Raw genomic sequence first — 19550 nt, 5'->3', positions numbered from 1 at the left:
ATTGTATTTATATGATATTTGGTGTTTTGTAATTGAATTTTTGCCATGAAAATAGCTTTGATTGCTGACATGGTATTAAATAAAATAATCTGAATGTGTCACACCATTGTAGCAGTGTTACATGCAGTAGGCTATAAGGGAAGTAGTGATTGTTCATTTGAAGTTTACTCAAGTGGAAGACTAACTAATAAACTTACACCTACTAGCAATATGCATTATATTTTGAAAAAGTAGATTATCTTAATATCAAAACGTTAATTTTTTTCTGGACTCAATGATAAATACATTTAAGAAATAAATTTGGCTGGAACAAACCAAAAAAAACTCGATTGAGTGATTTTATTTCTGTTAGTCCTTTGCCTACATTGACGCTGATGCATTGAAGAGGAGGGGGTCCCCTGTTCCAAGATGGCGGCTCTATTGACGCTTTCGTTCCAATGAACTGCTGTAGGCGACGGTGTAGATATCTATGGCCTAACCTGTTTACAGCAGCGACGCATCGTAGGATTGGTGGATGCCAACCACTGTAAACACGAAGACGCTGCACTGTGGGCGTGTTTCTGTTTATTCAAGTATGTGCTGCAGTAATGACGAGTCAACGCGAGAGTTTCTCAAAGTGGAAATATGCTGATTATTTCTTTAAAAAAGTAACTAAAAAGTTACTTTTCACAGTAATGCGTTACTTTTTGGTGTAAGTTATCAACAAACTAATTGAGTTACTTTTTGAATGAAGTAACTAGTAACTGTAGTAACTAGCACAACACAGCACCACAATACTAACACCACTGCATTACTACTAGCACCGCCACATTATTAACACCACATTACTACCAGCACCACCACATTATTACTACCAGCACCACCACATTACTACCAGCACTATATTACTACCACCACCACATTACTACCACCACCACATTACTACCAACACCACATTACTACCAGCACCACATTACCAACACCACATTACCAACACCACCACATTACTAACACCACATTACCAACACCACCACATTACTAACACCACATTACCAACACCACATTACCAACACCACCACATTACTAACAGCACCACATTACTACCAGCACCACATTACTAACAGCACCACATTACTACCAGCACCACATTACTAACAGCACCACATTACCAACACCACCACATTACCAACACCACATTACTAACAGCACCACATTACTAACAGCACAACATTACTAACACCACATTACTAACACCACACTCACATGGTTATACTTTACATCACCAATAAAACACTTCTCTCCTCTTCAGACTCCCCATAATGCACTGCGACATTTCTAGGGCACTTCTATGTAGTGCACACGGCTGTATTTCATTCATGTCTCTTCTTGGGCTCCCAGAATTCCGCAGTACCGGAAGTGGTAAGGTTTAATGTCGGCTAAAAGGACCGTTAGAGCCGCTGAGTGTGACAGACGGCTTTGGGAGAGTGAAGCTGCTTTGTGTAGAAATTTAATGTAAAACTCTTTTCCTTTTTTTAAAAAAAAAACTATTTTGTTTACTTCTTATGGAATGAGACACGTTTTTGTAGTAAAGAATTATTTTTATACGGTTTAATCCGAGACGAGGAGAATTCTGGGCTGGATACCAGGGTAGGTGAAGCTAACTAGCTAACTAGCTAACTAACTAACTAACTAACCAACCAACCAACTAACTAACTTGCGTTACTTCAGTGGGTTTAATTGTTAAAGTGAAGATTCCCTGAATAATGTTTTTAATGCCTTATATTACTGAGAACATGTTAAACACTGTAGTTTGCTTCTTCTTAGCTGTTCTGCTTAGTTCAAGTCTCTAAAATGTTTAATAGCAAATGTTTACTTTTACTTTTTTTGTCCTAATCTGACTGAGTTAGTTTAAAAAAAAAAACAAAAACAAACAAAACAACCAAAAACAATAAACAGAAGTTGATCCTTCTCTTTTTTTTTTTCCCCCCTAACACCTTTTTTTTATCCTGGACTATATGGAGCTGTCAGACATGAGCTTTCTTTATGTGATGATTTTTAAGATCATCAGTCACCTGTTGATGTTTTTAAAAGTGATCCAACTTCAGTCAGTTTCAGACCCTGTTACAGTTATAATTAATCCGAACGACTTAACGAAGCAATAAAACACACCGTGTCTTGCTTTTATAGGTCCAATAATCAACAGTTACTCTTACGACAACTTGTCTATGACAGCTTGTCTAACAGGAACTTTTAGTACACTTTTGTCAACGAGCATTAACGCATTATTAATGCAGATGAAATGAAAGCTGTGTTTTTTTTTCCCTCTGGAGATTTAAGATGTATATAACAATTGAAGTTTTCTTCAGGACAAAAAAACATTGTGCTTTTCTCTGTCAGTTTAAAAAGAGACAGAGAGAAAGAAAAAAAGGTGCTGTAAAGTAAGTGATGGCAGGAATTAAACCTAACGGTAGATTACGTGAGAGATCAATATACGTGACGTGTTGTTATAGGAAAATAATCATCTCGTTGTCTTGCTTTTATAGGTCCAATAATCAACAGTTACTCTTACAACAACTTGTATTTTCCTATAACAACACGTCACGTATATTGATCTATCTCACGTAATCTACCGTTAGTGTTAATTCCTGCTATCACTTACTTTACAGCGTCTTATTTTTTTTTCCCTCGGTCTCTTTTTAAACCGATGAGAGAAAGAATCTCTGCTGATCCTTTGACAGAGAAAAGCACAATGTTTTTTTTTGTCCTGAAGAAAACTTCAATTATTATAAAATCATCTCCAGAGGAAAAAAAACACACACAGCTTTCATTTCATCTGCATTAATAATGCGTTAATGCTCGTTGACAAAAGTTTTCTAAAAGTTCCTGTTAGACAAGCTGCCTGTCTGTCTGTCACATTGGTGCTACATGAGCTACACACGTGGTTTAGTTTCAGTTTATGGCCAGTTCATGTCCTCGTAAGTAGACGCTTATAGTCTAACATCAGGATAAGATTTCGAGCTATTACTTTTTGAGAATGAGCAGAAGGTGTGAGATACCATGTGAACGTGGTCACAGAATGATGAAATGCTAGTCTTCTGTCACTTCTTGAGGGGGGGAAAAAATGAACGGAAATGCAACCCTGTTTCTAGATTTGTAGACCTCAAGGTTTCGGTTGACATAAGAACTCTGACGAATCGCTCGGTTGGTTGTTTCTCTAATTGACACATCAGGACAAAGTCAGACTGACTAAGTGGAAACTTCTTTTTGGGGGAAATCCGAAATCGACAGTTGATTTCCCAGCTCTTGATTTATTTATTTATTTATTTCTATTCCCTTCCTTTTAACCTTCAGTAGAGTTCTGAATATTGTATATTTTTTTTATATCTTATTTATATTATATAAATATTTATATATATATATTTATTTTTTTATTTATTTTATTTTTAAATAATATATTATTCAGCGGGGGGCACGGTGGCTTAGTGGTTAGCACCTTCGCCTCACACCTCCAGGGTTGGGGGTTCGATTCCCGCCTCCACCTTGTGTGTGTGGAGTTTGAATGTTCTCCCCGTGCCTCGGGGGTTTCCTCCGGGTACTACGGTTTCCTCCCCCGGTCCAAAGACATGCATGGTAGGTTGATTGGCATCTCTGGAAAATTGTCAGTAGTGTGTGATTGTGTGAGTGAATGAGAGTGTGTGTGTGTGTGTGTGTGTGCCCTGCGATGGGTTGGCACTCCGTCCAGGGTGTATCCTGCCTTGATGCCCGATGACGCCTGAGATAGGCACAGGCTCCCCGTGACCCGAGGTAGTTCGGATAAGCGGTAGAAGATAAATGAATGAATGAATATTATTCAGCCTGATAAGTTTGTATTTATTTCTGTTGTGGGGAAAAAAAAGCATAGAATTTCTATAGATCTTTCTATACACTTAGAAAAGATTACAGTAAATGTTTTTGCTAATGACGTTCCTGAGGATTTCTTACCATTCAGACCCATGTTTTCAAACAGAGATGTTTCATTCGATCCTGTGCCATAGTTAAATCTGTGTAAAAGTGGCGATGAAAAAAGACAAGTTCCTAAAATGCCACGAGGAAGAGATTTTTTTTAGAGGAACCAGATTAAGAGAACCAAATGCTAACGTTGGAGATCGTGTTTGCTGGGTAGAAGCTCTTAGGTTTAGTGTTATGTGAGGTGATGTTGGTCAGACAGTGTATTGGAGATGAAAGATTTCTAGACTTTCAGCTTTAATCTGTGGGTATATGAATCCAAATCAGGTGAACGGTGTTAGAATTACAGCAGGACGAATATCTAGTCCCCGCCTTTTTAAGGGAACAGAAATTATCAGTCATTTGTCCGCTTCCTTCTCTGTCTCTTCATTATTTCCCTCACGGGTTCCTAAGCTGATGTCAAGCGTAGTGTTTGCTACTGGAATTTCTTGCTGTTAAATATCACCGTGAAGTCCACAGAGCTGTCACTGCCAATGAAGTGAGCCAGCATTGAGCTGGAAAATCAAAACAAGCCAGAGAAAGTGACTGCAAAAATATTATACAGTACGTGCCCAAATCCACTAATGTGGTTCATTCTTTAAAAGAACAAACGCACTCGTGAGCTCAGGAACACCTAAAGCTTGTGTGTTGGACCACTGGAATAGTGGTGCAGGACAGGACAGTTCTTTCCTTGATGAAGTCTGCGTCAATGTCAACAATCAAGAGAAGACATCACTAGTGTTTACCACAGGATGTCAAAAACCCGTGCAGAACGAACACATTTCTCAAAGTCAGACTGAGGTAATTAAGATATAGTTAGCAGGTTTTGTTTGTTTTGCCATCTTGACTTTTTAGAATCCTGTACAGTCCTTCGATTGGTGGATGTTGGGTTATTTTCACACTTAACATTTCCCAGACTCGAGAGTGGCCCAGCAAGCCAATCCCTGCTCTGTTGTAAACCGTGGACCGGTGCTTCAATCTGTCGCACCAAGCTGTGGTACAATCTGCATCACAGATCTCGAGTAATCATTGTCACGTTGCTTACTGTTTCCGCTTTTGTGATTCTGCAGAAAGTCCTTATAGTCTGCTGGTGACGTGCTCTGCTGTCCTTCACTCTCAAACAAGGAAACAGAGTAGCATTTTGCAAAAGTTTGGGGCGTATCGTATGGAATTGCAGTGTGAAAGCAAACCTGCGATATTAATCAATATCAAACTTGTCCCTGAACAAGCCCAAGAGCAAATCTGCTCTTGATGAGCACCATAGCATAAATCTCTTACGCTACACTGCCACAACTTCGCCATCATATATATGTCTTTGTTCAAACTGGTACTAAAGGCCTGACCTTTGGAATAACTTTACGTTGCGAGTGATTTTGAGAAAAGCGCACAAGAAACATCCAACCAGCAACCACATGGACAGTTACAGGTGGACGGACGAGCTTCGTTACATCCTCCTTCCTTTGCGAAGCCGACGATTTCCTCTCCTGTGCTGGAGCATGTGTGTGAGCGCTATCATCCCTGATCATATTGTGTTTGGAAAGTCCTTCAGAATTTGTGGCCAAGTGTCTTGTTTTTAGGAGAAAATGGGCAGGAAACTGAAGATTAGTTGAAAACAAAAGCTGTTTGGTTTGGCTTTTAGAACTGGCAGTACTCCAACACACGCTCTTTCTGCTGACCTCTGACCTTCTTGTTGAGCTGCGTTATTTTGGGAAAGCATATATAGCCTAACACTTGATGTTATTAGAATCGATTTAATTCAGTTCTCACTAACAAAACACATCCATTAGCTGACTTTGCAGGACCGGGGCATTGTATAGGCTCTTAAAATATACGATTTCAAACAAAACGGGAGCGTTGCAGCGGCTTCGTTCTGTGATTTCACTCTCTCTAAAGGGAGTCTACCCCGTGTGTTAACGGAGCCTCACGACAGCCGGCCTCTCCTCGCTCTCCAGCCTTACATGGAAAAAGTATTTCTCACCCTTAGTCACTTAACGGGTGTGAGCACGAGAGCGGCCGTCGCTCTGATTTATATTCAGCTTGCATTCAATAATATCGTGCATGTATCCAGAGGAGTGGTTACAGAAACCCAGATGGATTTAGGACAGGTTTCGGATACAGTAGAACTGTACTTCTTACATTGTGAATGAACGATAGAGAAGGCGGTTATCACTACATCGCTAGAGCGGAGAAGTGAAAAGTCGACCTGGACGTACAAGAACGGGATCAAGCCATGCAGAATAAATTTAGGGTGATTGAAACCTTCTCAAAATGAAGCACATGGAAAATCCTGCTGATTTCCTCGCTGATTTTCCCCTCACCACCACGTCGTCCACTTTCCCCGTTTCATTCTTTAGGCAATCTTTAATTTATTCCTCATGTTATTTGCAACCTTTAAAAGACCAAAAAAAAAAAAAAAAGTAAACCTGAGAAAGAATCATGGAACGACGGAAAAACAAACAAATGAGAAATACAAGAAATTTGTTTTTTTGTGATATTTCTAAAGCTAAAAACTCCTGTGCAAAATAATTATATATATATATATATATATATCATTTTTTCATTGCGAAAGTAATGAATGTAATATTCATTCATCCATCTGTTCTGTTCCGTTTTTTTTAATCCTGGTCTTATTGTTGCAACACTGGCCACATCCTCATTGTTTCTGATTCAGGTAAAGGTCGCTCAAATATTAACTTCTAGCTTCCGTCAGTGCACCCGGTTAAACCCGGTACGAGTCTTTGCACTTGTTCAGAGCTCTGAGCCGTCGACGTTGGTGTTCCCTGCTGATGTTCCAGTCAGCGTGATGTGAGCTGTTATGAGCTGTTAATGAAGTGATGTCATAGGAACAGGACGAGTCCACAGGTTTCTGTTTCCAAATCCACAGCTGCTTTGTGTTTGCGAGGTCATGCTCACACTCTTCCACACCCCTGGGCTCTGCTCCAGGTTGATCCCGCTGTGATCTCTCTCTCTCTCTCTCACACACACACACACACACACACACACACACACACACACACATACATGTCCTGATCTCACTCTTCTCTGTCTCTTGTTACCTTTAGACGGCGGAGCTGATTGGTGAAGTGATCCTGCCATGCGTGAATACAAGCTTGTGGTGTTGGGCTCTGGAGGTGTGGGCAAGTCCGCACTGGTGAGTAAAACACTCTGCACCGGGCTGTTAAAGGAAAACAATCAACAACCGGGTCGGATGTGCAACGGAATTACCGTTTCCACCATGAAGTTAAATATTTTCCAGTTACCACACGGCCTTGTGCTCAACGATTAATTCACTTCGTTAGACCGAATATTTTAACAAGCTTTTCTAATCAAAGACTGTATGTTTGTTTTTATATAGACGAGTGAGAAGTAAATATAGAGATGCATATCAAACATGGATTAATGCTACTAATGAGAAGGATAAACACAGCCTTCTTACTCTGATAAACGCCTCCTGCAGCCGTACATGTAGAAAAAACAGCTAGCTAAACAGCAGCACAGTGCCACGGACTGACCTCGTAACAAGGAAACGTCACTTAAAGGTGGGGTCTCCGTTGTTTGAGAAATGCTTCAGAAAACTGCATTGGGCCGCCAAACTAAACAAAAACAAAACTAACGTGTAGCTAATGAGCAGAAAGGGGAGTGTCTTGTCAATATGGGATATACTCGAATTTCCCGAGTCAATAACTCCTGAGCTAAACACTGTTACTACACAAATAACACCTCTTTTCTATCGTAGTAATGTAGAGACGCAGCTACAACCGCGTTTTGTGTAGTAACAGCGTTTAGCTCAGGAGTTATTGACTCGGGAAACTCCAATCTGTGAATATGTGGCCAACTTTACTTATGACGCCGAGGCTCTTTTTTCCTTCTCGATAGGTGAGTAACGTTTGTTTTGCTTTGTTACACAGAACTAATATATGCCTTTGTCCTTTACATGATTATGCTTGTGTGTCATTTTTGCTTGTTTGTTTATCTGCAATCGTATTGTTCTTCCCTTCAGCTATGATAGACACATTTCTTTCCAGTAGTTGCCTGGGTTACGTATGTATGTGTGGGCGGAGCTATCAATACAGGGGTGGGACTCATTTGGGTTAGGGGCATGTTTGTTTTGGTGATTTCAAATGTCAACATTGGCTTTCAAACAACTGAGACCCCACCTTTAATGGATATGGAACCGTCAGTCATGATTACGTCTTTTTTTTTTTTCCGTAAAGCGTGAAATCCTGAAGGGATCATTAATAGCTGCTGTAACACAAGTGATCACAGGAATGTTGTTAACCACATTAAACATAAGTATAAACAGATGGGAATTTGTTTGTTAATAAATATAAAATTGTAATCGTTGATAAGTTGAGGAACGCAACACTTCATTAAGCCTGCTTCATCACTCCGCAACGAGTTCCTGTAACATCACCTCCGCAAGCAGTTTTTATACCAATGAGATTTGTGTTCTGATTAATGACGTGTAAATTTAAATTCCATGTTTGTGTTGTGATTCACAGACAGTACAGTTTGTCCAGGGCATCTTCGTCGAGAAGTATGATCCCACAATAGAAGACTCCTACCGAAAGGTAGTTTGTGCTTCTCTGCTCATTACCTAAACCCAGATCTTTCCAAGTCTCATTGCTTTCTAATGCATCATTAACTTTCTCTTCTTTTCCCCATATAGCAAGTGGAAGTGGACGGGCAGCAGTGCATGCTGGAGATTCTGGACACAGCCGGCACAGTAAGTGGCACCGAGCTCCGTTCTGGCTTCTTCATTTCACCGAAAACGAATTTCAGCAGTTTTGTGTGTAGCGAATGTGGTTAGCTCAGAGTAATAACTCTCAACCGCATGGAGGAGAAGTCAACTGAGGTGACATTAGTGCAGGAAACAGGGCTAGACGTGAATATCTCATACAGTGAAACTGGTGATTTATGAGCCACGCTAAAGCTCGATTCTGGTAGTAGAGAAGTTTCACTGTCTTAGTTTTATATATAAACAAGACTGACTTTCTTTTGGGGATCAGTAGGAATTATTTGAATTAAAACAGTGTTCAGGAGGCTTCTAGATTCAGGTTGAAGCCCCTCTAGGGTCCAGGACTGCTAACAAAATGCAGACAGTAAAGTAGAAAAAAAAAAGGGAAAGTTTTAAAATTCAGTTTGTAAAAAAAAAAATAAAAAAATTACGATTTTCCTAAATATTTTGGCTCTGGCCAAATCCCGCCCACCCTCCAGCTCTGACCACCAACCAGGGAGGCAAATCTCTGTTTCCTCTTAAGCCCTATTCGGACGGGATTAGTTTTATGTGGGCACGTGGAGTAATGCAATTTTACCTCAGGACGTCTGCAATATTAATTGGCCAATTCGCACGGGACAAGACATCTCAGTAAAACTAGCAGAAGTGGGAGGGGTAACTCGCTTTACGCACCACAGTAACCACCTTGTCGTCATGTGCGTATGACGTTGCTTCCTGTTATCAGACAGACAACATGGCGCCTCCATGCTTGCAAAACGCGCCAAAAACTACTTTTAAACAGGATTTGACGGAATTTTACCGTACATATTTACAGCGGGTCTATTCGGACGGGATTAGAATTACCTGAGGTCATTTTTCCGGACCTTTTTACAGAAGGTAAAAGTCACCGTAATCTTTACTGACATTGTCCGTAATGATTACCGAGATGGCACATTCGGAAGGGACTAAAATCACAGAGAAGCTCTGGTAATAATTACTCTACCCCCATGTCCCCACGTAAAACTAATCCCGTCAGAATAGGGCTTTAGACAGGTAAAGTCATCCAAGCCCATCTTTTAGAGCGGCTATGTGACTGAGCAGACTAACACACTCGGAGTAAAGCACACTCAGTATCTGCTCTCTTCTGTGTATATACAAACTCAGAAGCCTACCACTGTGATTGACTGACAGAAAAGAGACCAATGCCATTGCTTGAACCAATTCTACCCTGAAAGCACAACTAATTACGGATGACCGCGGCAACGTCCGGGACTCGAACATGTGATTCCAATCAGTTTTACATCCCATCAGTTGCCTGAAGACTTATGATTCATTTGCATTCTTAACATTGTTCCTGAACACTGGGTATTTATTGCACTAAAGATGTTCTACCATATGTAGTGAACAGGAAGCCTTCTGAAGAAAAAAGTTAAAGAAGCCAAATGTCAGTGATGTGTAAACATTACTGTGGGTAAATAAATCCAAACTAATCTCAAAGTTTATGATGAGTATAATATTTTCATTTATTTATTCCGTGACAGTAAAACCTTTTAGACTCATGTAATATTTCACCGTTTATATACGTTTGTAAATGGAATGCACTTTTAAAGCAATTTTTCATTTTTTTTTATCAGTAAAAATGTTTCTTTTCCCGTAACAGGAGCAGTTCACGGCGATGAGAGACCTGTACATGAAGAACGGCCAGGGCTTCGCTCTCGTCTACTCCATCACAGCGCAGTCCACGTTTAACGACCTGGCGGATCTCAGAGAACAGATCCTGCGAGTAAAGGATACAGAAGATGTAAGGAAAGACTTATCAGGGAGCTTATGTTCAACACATGATGCACAACATGTACTGAAAAGAAATTGCACTGAAAAGATCAAAAACAAACCATAACATCTCCCCAAATATCTGTTTAATCAGACCACTGCTTGTGTACCGACTGGTAAGTGGCATGTATATAGGTAGCGAGCCAAACCCCTCCGCCTTTGCTCATCCTCGAGCCATGGCAGTTAAAGGATGCCCTTTTATGGACATGCATACTAATACTGTATCATGGCCTTCATATGAGAGTATAATTTATAATATAATCCACAAAGTGTGAGTGAGTGTGAGTGAGTGTGAGTGAGTGTGAGTGAGTGTGAGTGAGTGTGAGTGAGTGTGAGTGAGTGTGAGTGAGTGTGAGTGTGAGTGAGTGTGAGTGAGTGAGTGAGTGAGTGAGTGAGTGAGTGAGAGTGAGTGTGAGTGAGTGTGAGTGAGTGAGTGTGAGTGAGTGTGAGTGAGTGAGTGAGTGTGAGTGAGTGTGAGTGAGTGTGAGTGAGTGTGAGTGAGTGTGTGTGAGTGAGTGTGAGTGAGTGTGAGTGTGTCTGTGTGTGTCTGTGTGTGTCTGTGTGTGTGTGCACAGATTCACTTGTTAACATTTCAGTCAATTAACAGTTAAGAAATGTCTCAGTCTCAGTTTAATTCAATTTTATTAAATTAATGAGTTGATCTCAATTAAATTCACTTTTTAATCCAAGTTTAACTCTTTCAGGAAGAGATCCGAAACAGTATATATTAAAATCTTCTTTAGAAACAAACCAAAAAAAAGAATAAATAACTATTTTAAAAAAAACATTATTTGAATACAATTTTTTTTTAAATGACATTAATATTTTTAAATAATTTAAACAAAAGAAATTGTTCTTGCACAGAAAAAAAATATTGAAAAACAAATCTGAAAGGTTACGATGAATGGAATATTACCCTTTTTTTATTTTTAGGTGTGAATGCTTCAGTATTACTGATAATATTTGTGTGTAATACATACTTCTGTGCATTTAATGAGAATGACCAAAAAAAAACCCAAAACCTAGAAATGGTGTAGAATTTTTATGATCAAAGCAAGAGCAAGGCGCCTGAAAGTACGAATGTAGACGGAAAGCCGGTTAGAGTCGGGAATTCCTGAGCTGCACTCGCTGATGTGGCTCCGTTAGCTTCCCCGAGGGAACTGCGTTTTGCTTCCTGACTGTTTGGATTTGAAATACTCACATGCAGCCAGTCCAAATATGGTGAGGACCCTTTTTAGTGAGGAGAAGAGAGGCGCTCTGTTCACTCCGCTCAGAGGACACCGAATGTAGCATCTCTGCTCTGCAGCAGCGCCATCACGTGTGGCGTTTCTGTAAAGTAAATGCCTCATACTCATAAAATTCAATGTCCCTAGTATGCTACACAGTCCTCCATGATTCAGGAATCCAAGCCACTACGCAAATATGCAGACAGGAAGTAGACTTTGTCCTACATAGACATGACTTGGACATGTTTCCCATCAGACTTTTTCCCCCCACATCGTCTAACATTTTAACAACTTAAACCTGCCATGTTATTCTTATTCATTTAAAACAGCCCTAAACTGTAAATCTCCTATTAAATTCAAACTCAAGTCCAATGTTTATGTAGAATTTATTATACAAGGCATTTAGGGAGCCTTCACTGATGCCTCTGATTCATCTCCAAGGCTTTAGTTTAAAGTCACATCTGAGATTAGGCGTCATGGCGCCTAGAAATTTTGTGCGCTTAGCTACATAATGTAACACAGCTTATGTTACTGATACATTTTTTTATTGATCTAGATTTGACTTCTTGTATATAAATAGCTAAGAATCTAGTTCTCATAGCGGAGACGTGGCAGAATCGTTCATACTCCTATTATTCCTCGGTACTTCAAAGAACATCCCTAGATCTTTTCATTTAATTTAAGAGATTGAAACGTTAACGTAAACAATTAGAATCGGCTAATTTGTCATTAATTTTTTACTTTTCCTTCTTTAATGCAGGTGCCGATGATACTGGTTGGTAACAAGTGCGATCTGGAGGACGAGCGAGTGGTGGGAAAGGAGCAGGGACAGAATCTGGCTCGGCAGTGGAACCACTGTGCCTTTTTAGAGTCCTCTGCAAAATCGAAGATCAACGTCCTCGACGTAAGCCCCGGTGTTCATAGGCTTCCGTGATGACCACATAAGCCCTCATTGGCAACAGATAGAAACCTACCATGTGCCTCCTTTTCATCTATTGAGCTGAATTACGTTTAGAGATCGGCACAGGAGCATTAGCATAAATAAGTGTAGGGAGTGTTTTATTAATCTTTTAGGGCCTTTTTACACCCGGTCACTTCATGTGGTTCTCTGATCCGATAGCTATCTGATTCCTTAAAACTGTTCCATTTACATCAGGCCACATAAATGCGTCTCGGCGAATCGGATATCGATCTGATCTTTCTACTCCCGCCCAAAATGCAAGTATATTTTACCTTATTTCCGGGGTAATTGAAATGGAACACGCTTTGGTGTATGCGGTCGCTACAATAAACAGCATTTACTGTTTGCTGCATTTTCACTGGCGGCAGCAGCGCATTTTTAGACCCAACGAGACACCTGGGTGAAAGATCGGAGCCAAAACTGGTGGGAAAACATATTTGTTTCTGGCGCTATGCACGACTCGTGAGTCACCTGCGAGTGACGTACTTCCGTTTGGGAGGAGTATAGCGCTGACGTATGTGGCTTGAACAACCACATTCATTTACACCTGTCCAGTTTCATCTGAAATGCGTCCCAGACCACCTCCTGAAGGGGTTTGAGCGATCGGATTTATATCCGTCTCCAAAACGTTTCAGAGGGCATTTAGACCTGGTCTTTTTACCATCGGATAGCTATCAGATCACAGAAAACGCATGAAGTGACCAGGTGTAAAAAGCCCCTTAATCTTAGAAAGTTCAGCTAGCTGATATTTGCTAGTTAGCAGTACAGCAGATTTTTATTTGAGCTTTAGTGTCTTGTGTTGACTTGAGTCCACATTTGTTTGTTTTTCAACGTGCTTTACGAATAAATTTAACTTGGTAGTATACGAGTTTGTCCAAACTGTCATATATTTGTTGAAACTATACACAGTAAGTGATTTATCCACTGCTAACTATAATAGCTGAAGACCGGACTACATTTCTCAAAAGTATTCATTTGGAGCCGACGAACAAATTGTAAATGCAACACAACGTCCACTAGGAGGCGACGTCCACTTTTGATGTACGGAGAAATGGTGCATAAACCTTTCTAAAGGTTTATTCTGGCTGTATCTTGTTTAAGTGAATTAAACAACTGTTTCACTGATTTTAGAATGATTGTGCTTTTATCTCATGTTTAGTTTGAACGACAGCCGACACACATTTGAATAAGGCACAGCTTAGGGCTTATGTAGGTTTAATGTATTCCTATGAACCCTGCCCTTGAGCAAAGTGTTACTCAACATCTAATCGGTTTAATCAGCTTGAGAGCTTTCATAACCGTGTCATTTCCTCTTCCTGTAGATCTTCTATGACTTGGTCAGACAGATCAATAGAAAAACACCAGTGGAAAAGAAGAAAGCGAAGAAGAAATCCAACTGTGTGCTCCTGTAGTGTCTCCTCCTCCCTACAGCACCTCGGAGCCAGGTACATTTACCTCAGCTCCCCTTCACACTGCACATCATAATGTTACAATTCGATTTTTATTAGAGTAAACAATTTAGTTTAAAGTCTCCAACTCTGACGCATCCATACAGATCATTCTTAGGCTCAGGGATCTCAGTCATAGCCATATAACGGATGATGTCATGTATCCAGCGAGGCATTTAGTGTTACAGTTCACATATCGTCGCTGTCAGGCGGAATCCTCGTATCTCCAAAACCGTTATTTTTCAGGAAATTAAAAAAATCGCCGTACCTTATCTGCAGTGCACAGGGTTTAGTCCGCGTTGCAGTGGATTGTCTTGCGCTAAATTCCTGTCCTCAGACGAGCACCAGAACTAGCGGGGGTCAAGATTCTTTTTCTTTGAGCCCAGTGTTTTGAAGACATTTACCTCAGAAGACGTGTTGATTCGTTGCGACTCTTCTTGAGGAGAAATATGCCGTGAAGCTCTCCCGCGGAGTGAGGAAGAGGTGGACAGTTGAAGTCTCCAATGGAGTTATGAGATTTGCGCTCAAGCTATTTTCAAGACTTTAGATTGGTTAATAACTTGTAAAAATAACAGACCCACGTGGGGACTGACCAATAGCATCGATATGTGAAAAAATCTGAAATTGACAAAATTTGGACATACGAGGTTTCCGCCCGACAGCGACGATATGTTATCTATTATCTATTGCTGTGGCGTTATTGTGGATAACAATGTTCAAAATAACGACTTTGCTCAGTCACAATGAGATACAAGGTCGTACTGACAACTTACCTACTACTAAGAATAAGAGTAAGTCAGAATAACGGGATTCCTCATTCTTAATTGGTGTTTGTTTTTTTTATCATTATTATTATAAAATGATATGAATAAACAAACCTACTTCAGATACTAAGAGGTTTGAAAATGTTAGTGCTGTAAGGCACCTTAACATATATATGTACAGTGCCTTGCAAAAGTATTCATACCCACTGAACTTTTTCACATTTTGACAACCACAAACACAAATGTATTTTATTAGGATTTTATGTGATAAACCAACACAAAGTGGCACATTATTGTGAAGTGGAAGGAAAATGATAAATAGTGTAAATTTTTTTTCTCTTCAAATAAACATCTGAAAAGTGCACGCATGTGGCGTGCATTTGTATTCAGCCCCCTTTACTCTGATACCTCTAACTAAAATCCAGTGAAACCAACTGCCTTCAGAAGTCACCTAATTAGTAAATAGAGTCACCTGTGTGTCATTTAATCTCAGTATAAATACAGCTGTTCTGCGAAGCCCTAAAAAGTGCGTTAGAGAACATTAGTGAACAAACAGCATCATGAAGACAAACAGAGGTATCAGATTAAAGGGGGCTGAATACAAATGCACACCACACTTTTCAGATATTTTATAAAAAAATACTTTCTTTCGGTCTATTTTATAAAATCCCAATAAAATAATTTTTTCTTTGTGGTTGTAACGTGTCAAAATGTGTAACGGTTCAGTGGGTATGAATACTTTTGCAAGGCACTGTATTCCTATAATGTCCAGAAGATGGCGGCTCATTCGCGGTGTAATAAGGGATGTCAACAATCTGCCAGATTACTGCCTAATAATTTAACGAGCATGTCAACCATTCAACACGTGAAGTTACTTAAAAGTCCAATAAAAATAGATGCTGTTTTAGATTAAATACAAAAAATGGCTGAAATTAGAATTTTTAAAAAATGGTCCGTACATAAAGCATAATCCTCTGTTCCAACGATGTTCCAAAGCAGACTACACTAAATCCATACATTTCTGTGCTTTCTCCTCCTGCAGAACGCTGTAATGAAGAACCCCGTTGCCCTGTTTGGAAGGGTTTTGCCATCCTCGGCGAGCGAATCTACAGATCCCGCCGACAAACTTCGAAATCACGTGGAGTCAATTTTTTTTTTTTTTTTTTTTTTTTTTTTTTTTGGGAGTCAAGCTCATTTTTCAGTATTCCTCAGGAACACTGAGCATGATATCTTCCACACAATACAAATCCAACAATAAACACACTTTCATGTCACTTTAACCAGACAACCACCAGAACCGATTCCATCACCCACAAAAGACTTGGTATTTAAAAAGTAAGGACGTTTTATGAGGAAAAGGCTGCACCCTCCGACAGCATCAAGAAAAGAACAATGTTTAGAGGGATTTGGAAGTAAATGTATAACTGTGACCCATAATTTGAACTAACATTTCAGTACCTAAAGATTTAACTCCTATTTTTTTATTTTAAACTGTCTTTAAGAAGAGTTCTAATTTCCGGTTACATTTCAGGAACTAATCACGTTCTTCTTCTCCTTCTTATTATTAATATTATTTTATTCTCAGCATCAGCATGAGCACATGATGTAGATGTTGTAAATGAAATGAAGTTCAAGTGTCGACTCTTTTGAAGTATTTCATTCACAAAGCCATTCGTGTTCGAGTTTATATACGAAGGTTCGTAAGCTGTACGTAATTACACACCGTCTCCCTTTTTATTCATAAGGACCTGAGCCTTGACCCCTGACCTGTGACTGTTTTGTACTCTAGTCACTCAGCTTTCGTAGCTTCTTCCTTAAACATATCCTAATATTCTATTTTTCGGACGTGTGAGACGTTGCACCTTTTTTATAGACAGGGGAACAATGGGTAAACTACCAGACGGATTTGTAGGTCTTCTGAGTTTTAAATATATTGTGCTATATCTCCTTTATTCCTTCTCATGTATTTCTGTCAGAAGTTGTTCTGGCTTTTAAGGTTGATTAAATTTTAGTATGTTTTCACTGTATCAGACAATTTGCTCTTTTTTTTTATCTCTTCTCTCTTAAATCTTTCAAAGACTTGTGAGAAAACTGAATTTGTCACACAGCTCTTAAATCATGTAGATCTAAAATTGTTAAATGAATACAATTGGAGCTGGGTGATATGTCTAGAATAAAACTGTTGGGAGCGTGATGATGTGCTGATATAGGAAAATAATTAATGAAGTTGAGTTACTGTTATCACAATTAAGCTGCTTAGATAGATAGATAGATAGATAGATAGATAGATAGATAGATAGATAGATAGATAGATAGATAATCAATCGTAGCAGGAGGGCCACAAGAAAGAAATCCTGGAAAGAGTCCTGGAGAAAGTCCATGCCTGTGTAAATGCCTTTATATGTCAGGTTACATAATGCATTATAAAGTCTGTTCTCATGAACAGTATGAATGTTTGTGAGGAATGAAGAATGCACAGTTATATGATGCATTACAGTGCATGTTCTGGCATCATTTCTTTACTGACTTTTATAATGCAGAAAATGTGTTATAGCACATTATAGCAATGCTGTCTGCATTGTAATAATGACCAGATGTAATGTATAACGTATTCCTTATATGTTCATACACTCAAGCTTTATAATGAGTTTGTATGTAAACATAACTTAGGAGTATTTATGCAAATGTTTTACAGCCATTATAAACTATTATTCATGCTTTATAATCCATTATGAGTATAGAATTTATAACAATTGTTACTGATTTTTTTTTTTTTTTAGTTTAAAATACACACTTGGTCTTAACTTCCAGAAACAAGTTGTAATATGTTATAAGAAACTTAACTAAGTTCTAGTCATGTGATTAAGTTCTATAAACTGTCAATATGTAATCATATCTACTCATAAGCATCTGTGTAGACTTATTCTGGGCATTATAAGGTATTATTATGAATTTATGACATATCCTATATATAAGGCACATTATACATTTTTCTTATGAACAGATAACCTGACGTTATAAAATCAGTCACACATAACAAAGTATTTGTGTGCAATTAGAAGAACTTATAAGCTTTTGTGCAGACTTTATGCACCCAGGTGTTATAATGTATTATGTATGCAAATGTTATAATGCATTATGAATACAGGATTCATAGAAAGCCCTCTGAGACACATCATCAGGAGAAAGAAGTCAGTGTTCACTCTAGAGATGACTGATTCAATGATTAGGCATGCTCATAACAGATGGCTATAACAAATGGTTGCAGTTTTTATTTCAGCCTTTAATAAACTGAGTAGCGCAGCAGGGCGAGAGTCGATGTAACGCCTCCGGCATCGGAAGTTTATCCTCATCAGCTGGCAGCCTGTTGTCAGTGTGGTGGGATTATCACCGTGCTCAGAGGGTCAGCTCTCACGGGAAAGAGTCACACTGTGGCCATGTCCCTAAATCACCTCACACGCTGCCACTACTGCTAACAGAGTCCAACGAGGTAGTGAGCTGATTTCATGTACAGCACATGAAAGGCATGTGTCATGTTAGGTCAGTCGAGAGGAGCCTTAAACTGTCAAGGACAGTGCAGACTCGATTTCATTCTGAGCAATGTGTTGAAAATTACTGTGATTAACTCTACATAGAATATACATATGACTTTAATGACATCTGATAAAAAACTAGAAAATACAAACATTTAGAAAGCATTATACAAAAAGGCATGTGGTCCATAATTGTTTCTTGAATTACTTTGTTAAGTTATTCTGTCTTAAGGCCAATGTGCATAAGGCTACACCTTATAGCACCTACATAAGACCTTCATGAAATGTGATTTCAAACAAATTTACATTCACAAAGGCTAATACTGTGAAACATCATTTGTCATAAAGTCTGATTTTGTCAATAATGTCAATCTGGAGGGGGAAGTCGTGGCCTAATGTTAGAGAGTCTGACTCATAACCCGAAGGTTGTGGGTTTGAGTCTTGGGCCGGCCACGACTGAGGTGCCCTTGAGCAAGGCACCGAACCCCCCAACTGCTCTCCGGGCGCCGCAGCATAAACGGCTGCTCACTGCTCCGGGTGTGTGTTCACGGTGTGTGTGTTCACTGCTGTGTGTGTGTGCACTTTGGATGGGTTAAATGCAGAGAACGAATTCTGAGTATGGGTCACCGTACAGTACTTAGCCGTATGTCACGTCAATTTCACTGAAGAATTTTATATAAAAAATGTCATGTAGGAGTTCTGCTATGATCTGCTATGTAGCCTTATGCATACAGCCCCTTATGCATATAAGCTACATAGCACCTAAGTGTAACCTTTGTGTCACCTGATATAAACCCTACATAGACATTCATAAGGATTATACATAGAGGCTTCAGCTGTCATAACAGCTCTCAGCTTTTATGTCAAGCTAAAGAGTCATAACAACCTTATGTCAACCTCTAAAAAACATCACTCTGTGTCACTTGACTCAAGTGTTATGACAACGTCATCATAAAAAATGCAAACCTGATGCTTGTATAAATTTTTATTTTGGATTTTTGTCAAGTGTAATGATACATGTGATATACATGTCATGTGGCCTTATGAGCACTGCTCTTAGGTAATATGTTGCAGAAAATAAAGTGAAAGATTTAAACTTTGCTCAGAA

General features: G+C 39.3%; 1 protein-coding gene across 1 annotated transcript; it reads left to right on the top strand.

Moving 5' to 3' along the window:
- Positions 1-1395: 1395 nt before the first annotated feature.
- rap1ab (RAP1A, member of RAS oncogene family b) lies at positions 1396-16936 on the top strand. The gene is made up of 8 exons (XM_060858287.1): positions 1396-1626; positions 7026-7114; positions 8466-8534; positions 8633-8689; positions 10341-10481; positions 12497-12640; positions 14020-14142; positions 15952-16936. Exons 2-7 carry the CDS (start codon positions 7058-7060, stop codon positions 14107-14109), a joined length of 558 nt encoding a protein of 185 aa, XP_060714270.1. The 5' UTR covers positions 1396-1626; positions 7026-7057; the 3' UTR covers positions 14110-14142; positions 15952-16936.
- Positions 16937-19550: the final 2614 nt, after the last annotated feature.

This window comes from Tachysurus vachellii, chromosome 22 (assembly GCF_030014155.1).
Source record: "Tachysurus vachellii isolate PV-2020 chromosome 22, HZAU_Pvac_v1, whole genome shotgun sequence".
NCBI lineage: Eukaryota > Metazoa > Chordata > Actinopteri > Siluriformes > Bagridae > Tachysurus > Tachysurus vachellii.
This window is presented reverse-complemented; position numbering and strand designations above follow the sequence as displayed.

Coding starts and splice junctions, on each gene's coding strand:
- rap1ab (XM_060858287.1), top strand. CDS start 7,058: ATGCGTGAATACAAGCTTGTGGTGTTGGGCTCTGGAGGTGTGGGCAAG. Junction 7,115..8,465: donor GTGTGGGCAAGTCCGCACTG/GTGAGTAAAACA, acceptor TGTGATTCACAG/ACAGTACAGTTTGTCCAGGG. Junction 8,535..8,632: donor TAGAAGACTCCTACCGAAAG/GTAGTTTGTGCT, acceptor TTCCCCATATAG/CAAGTGGAAGTGGACGGGCA.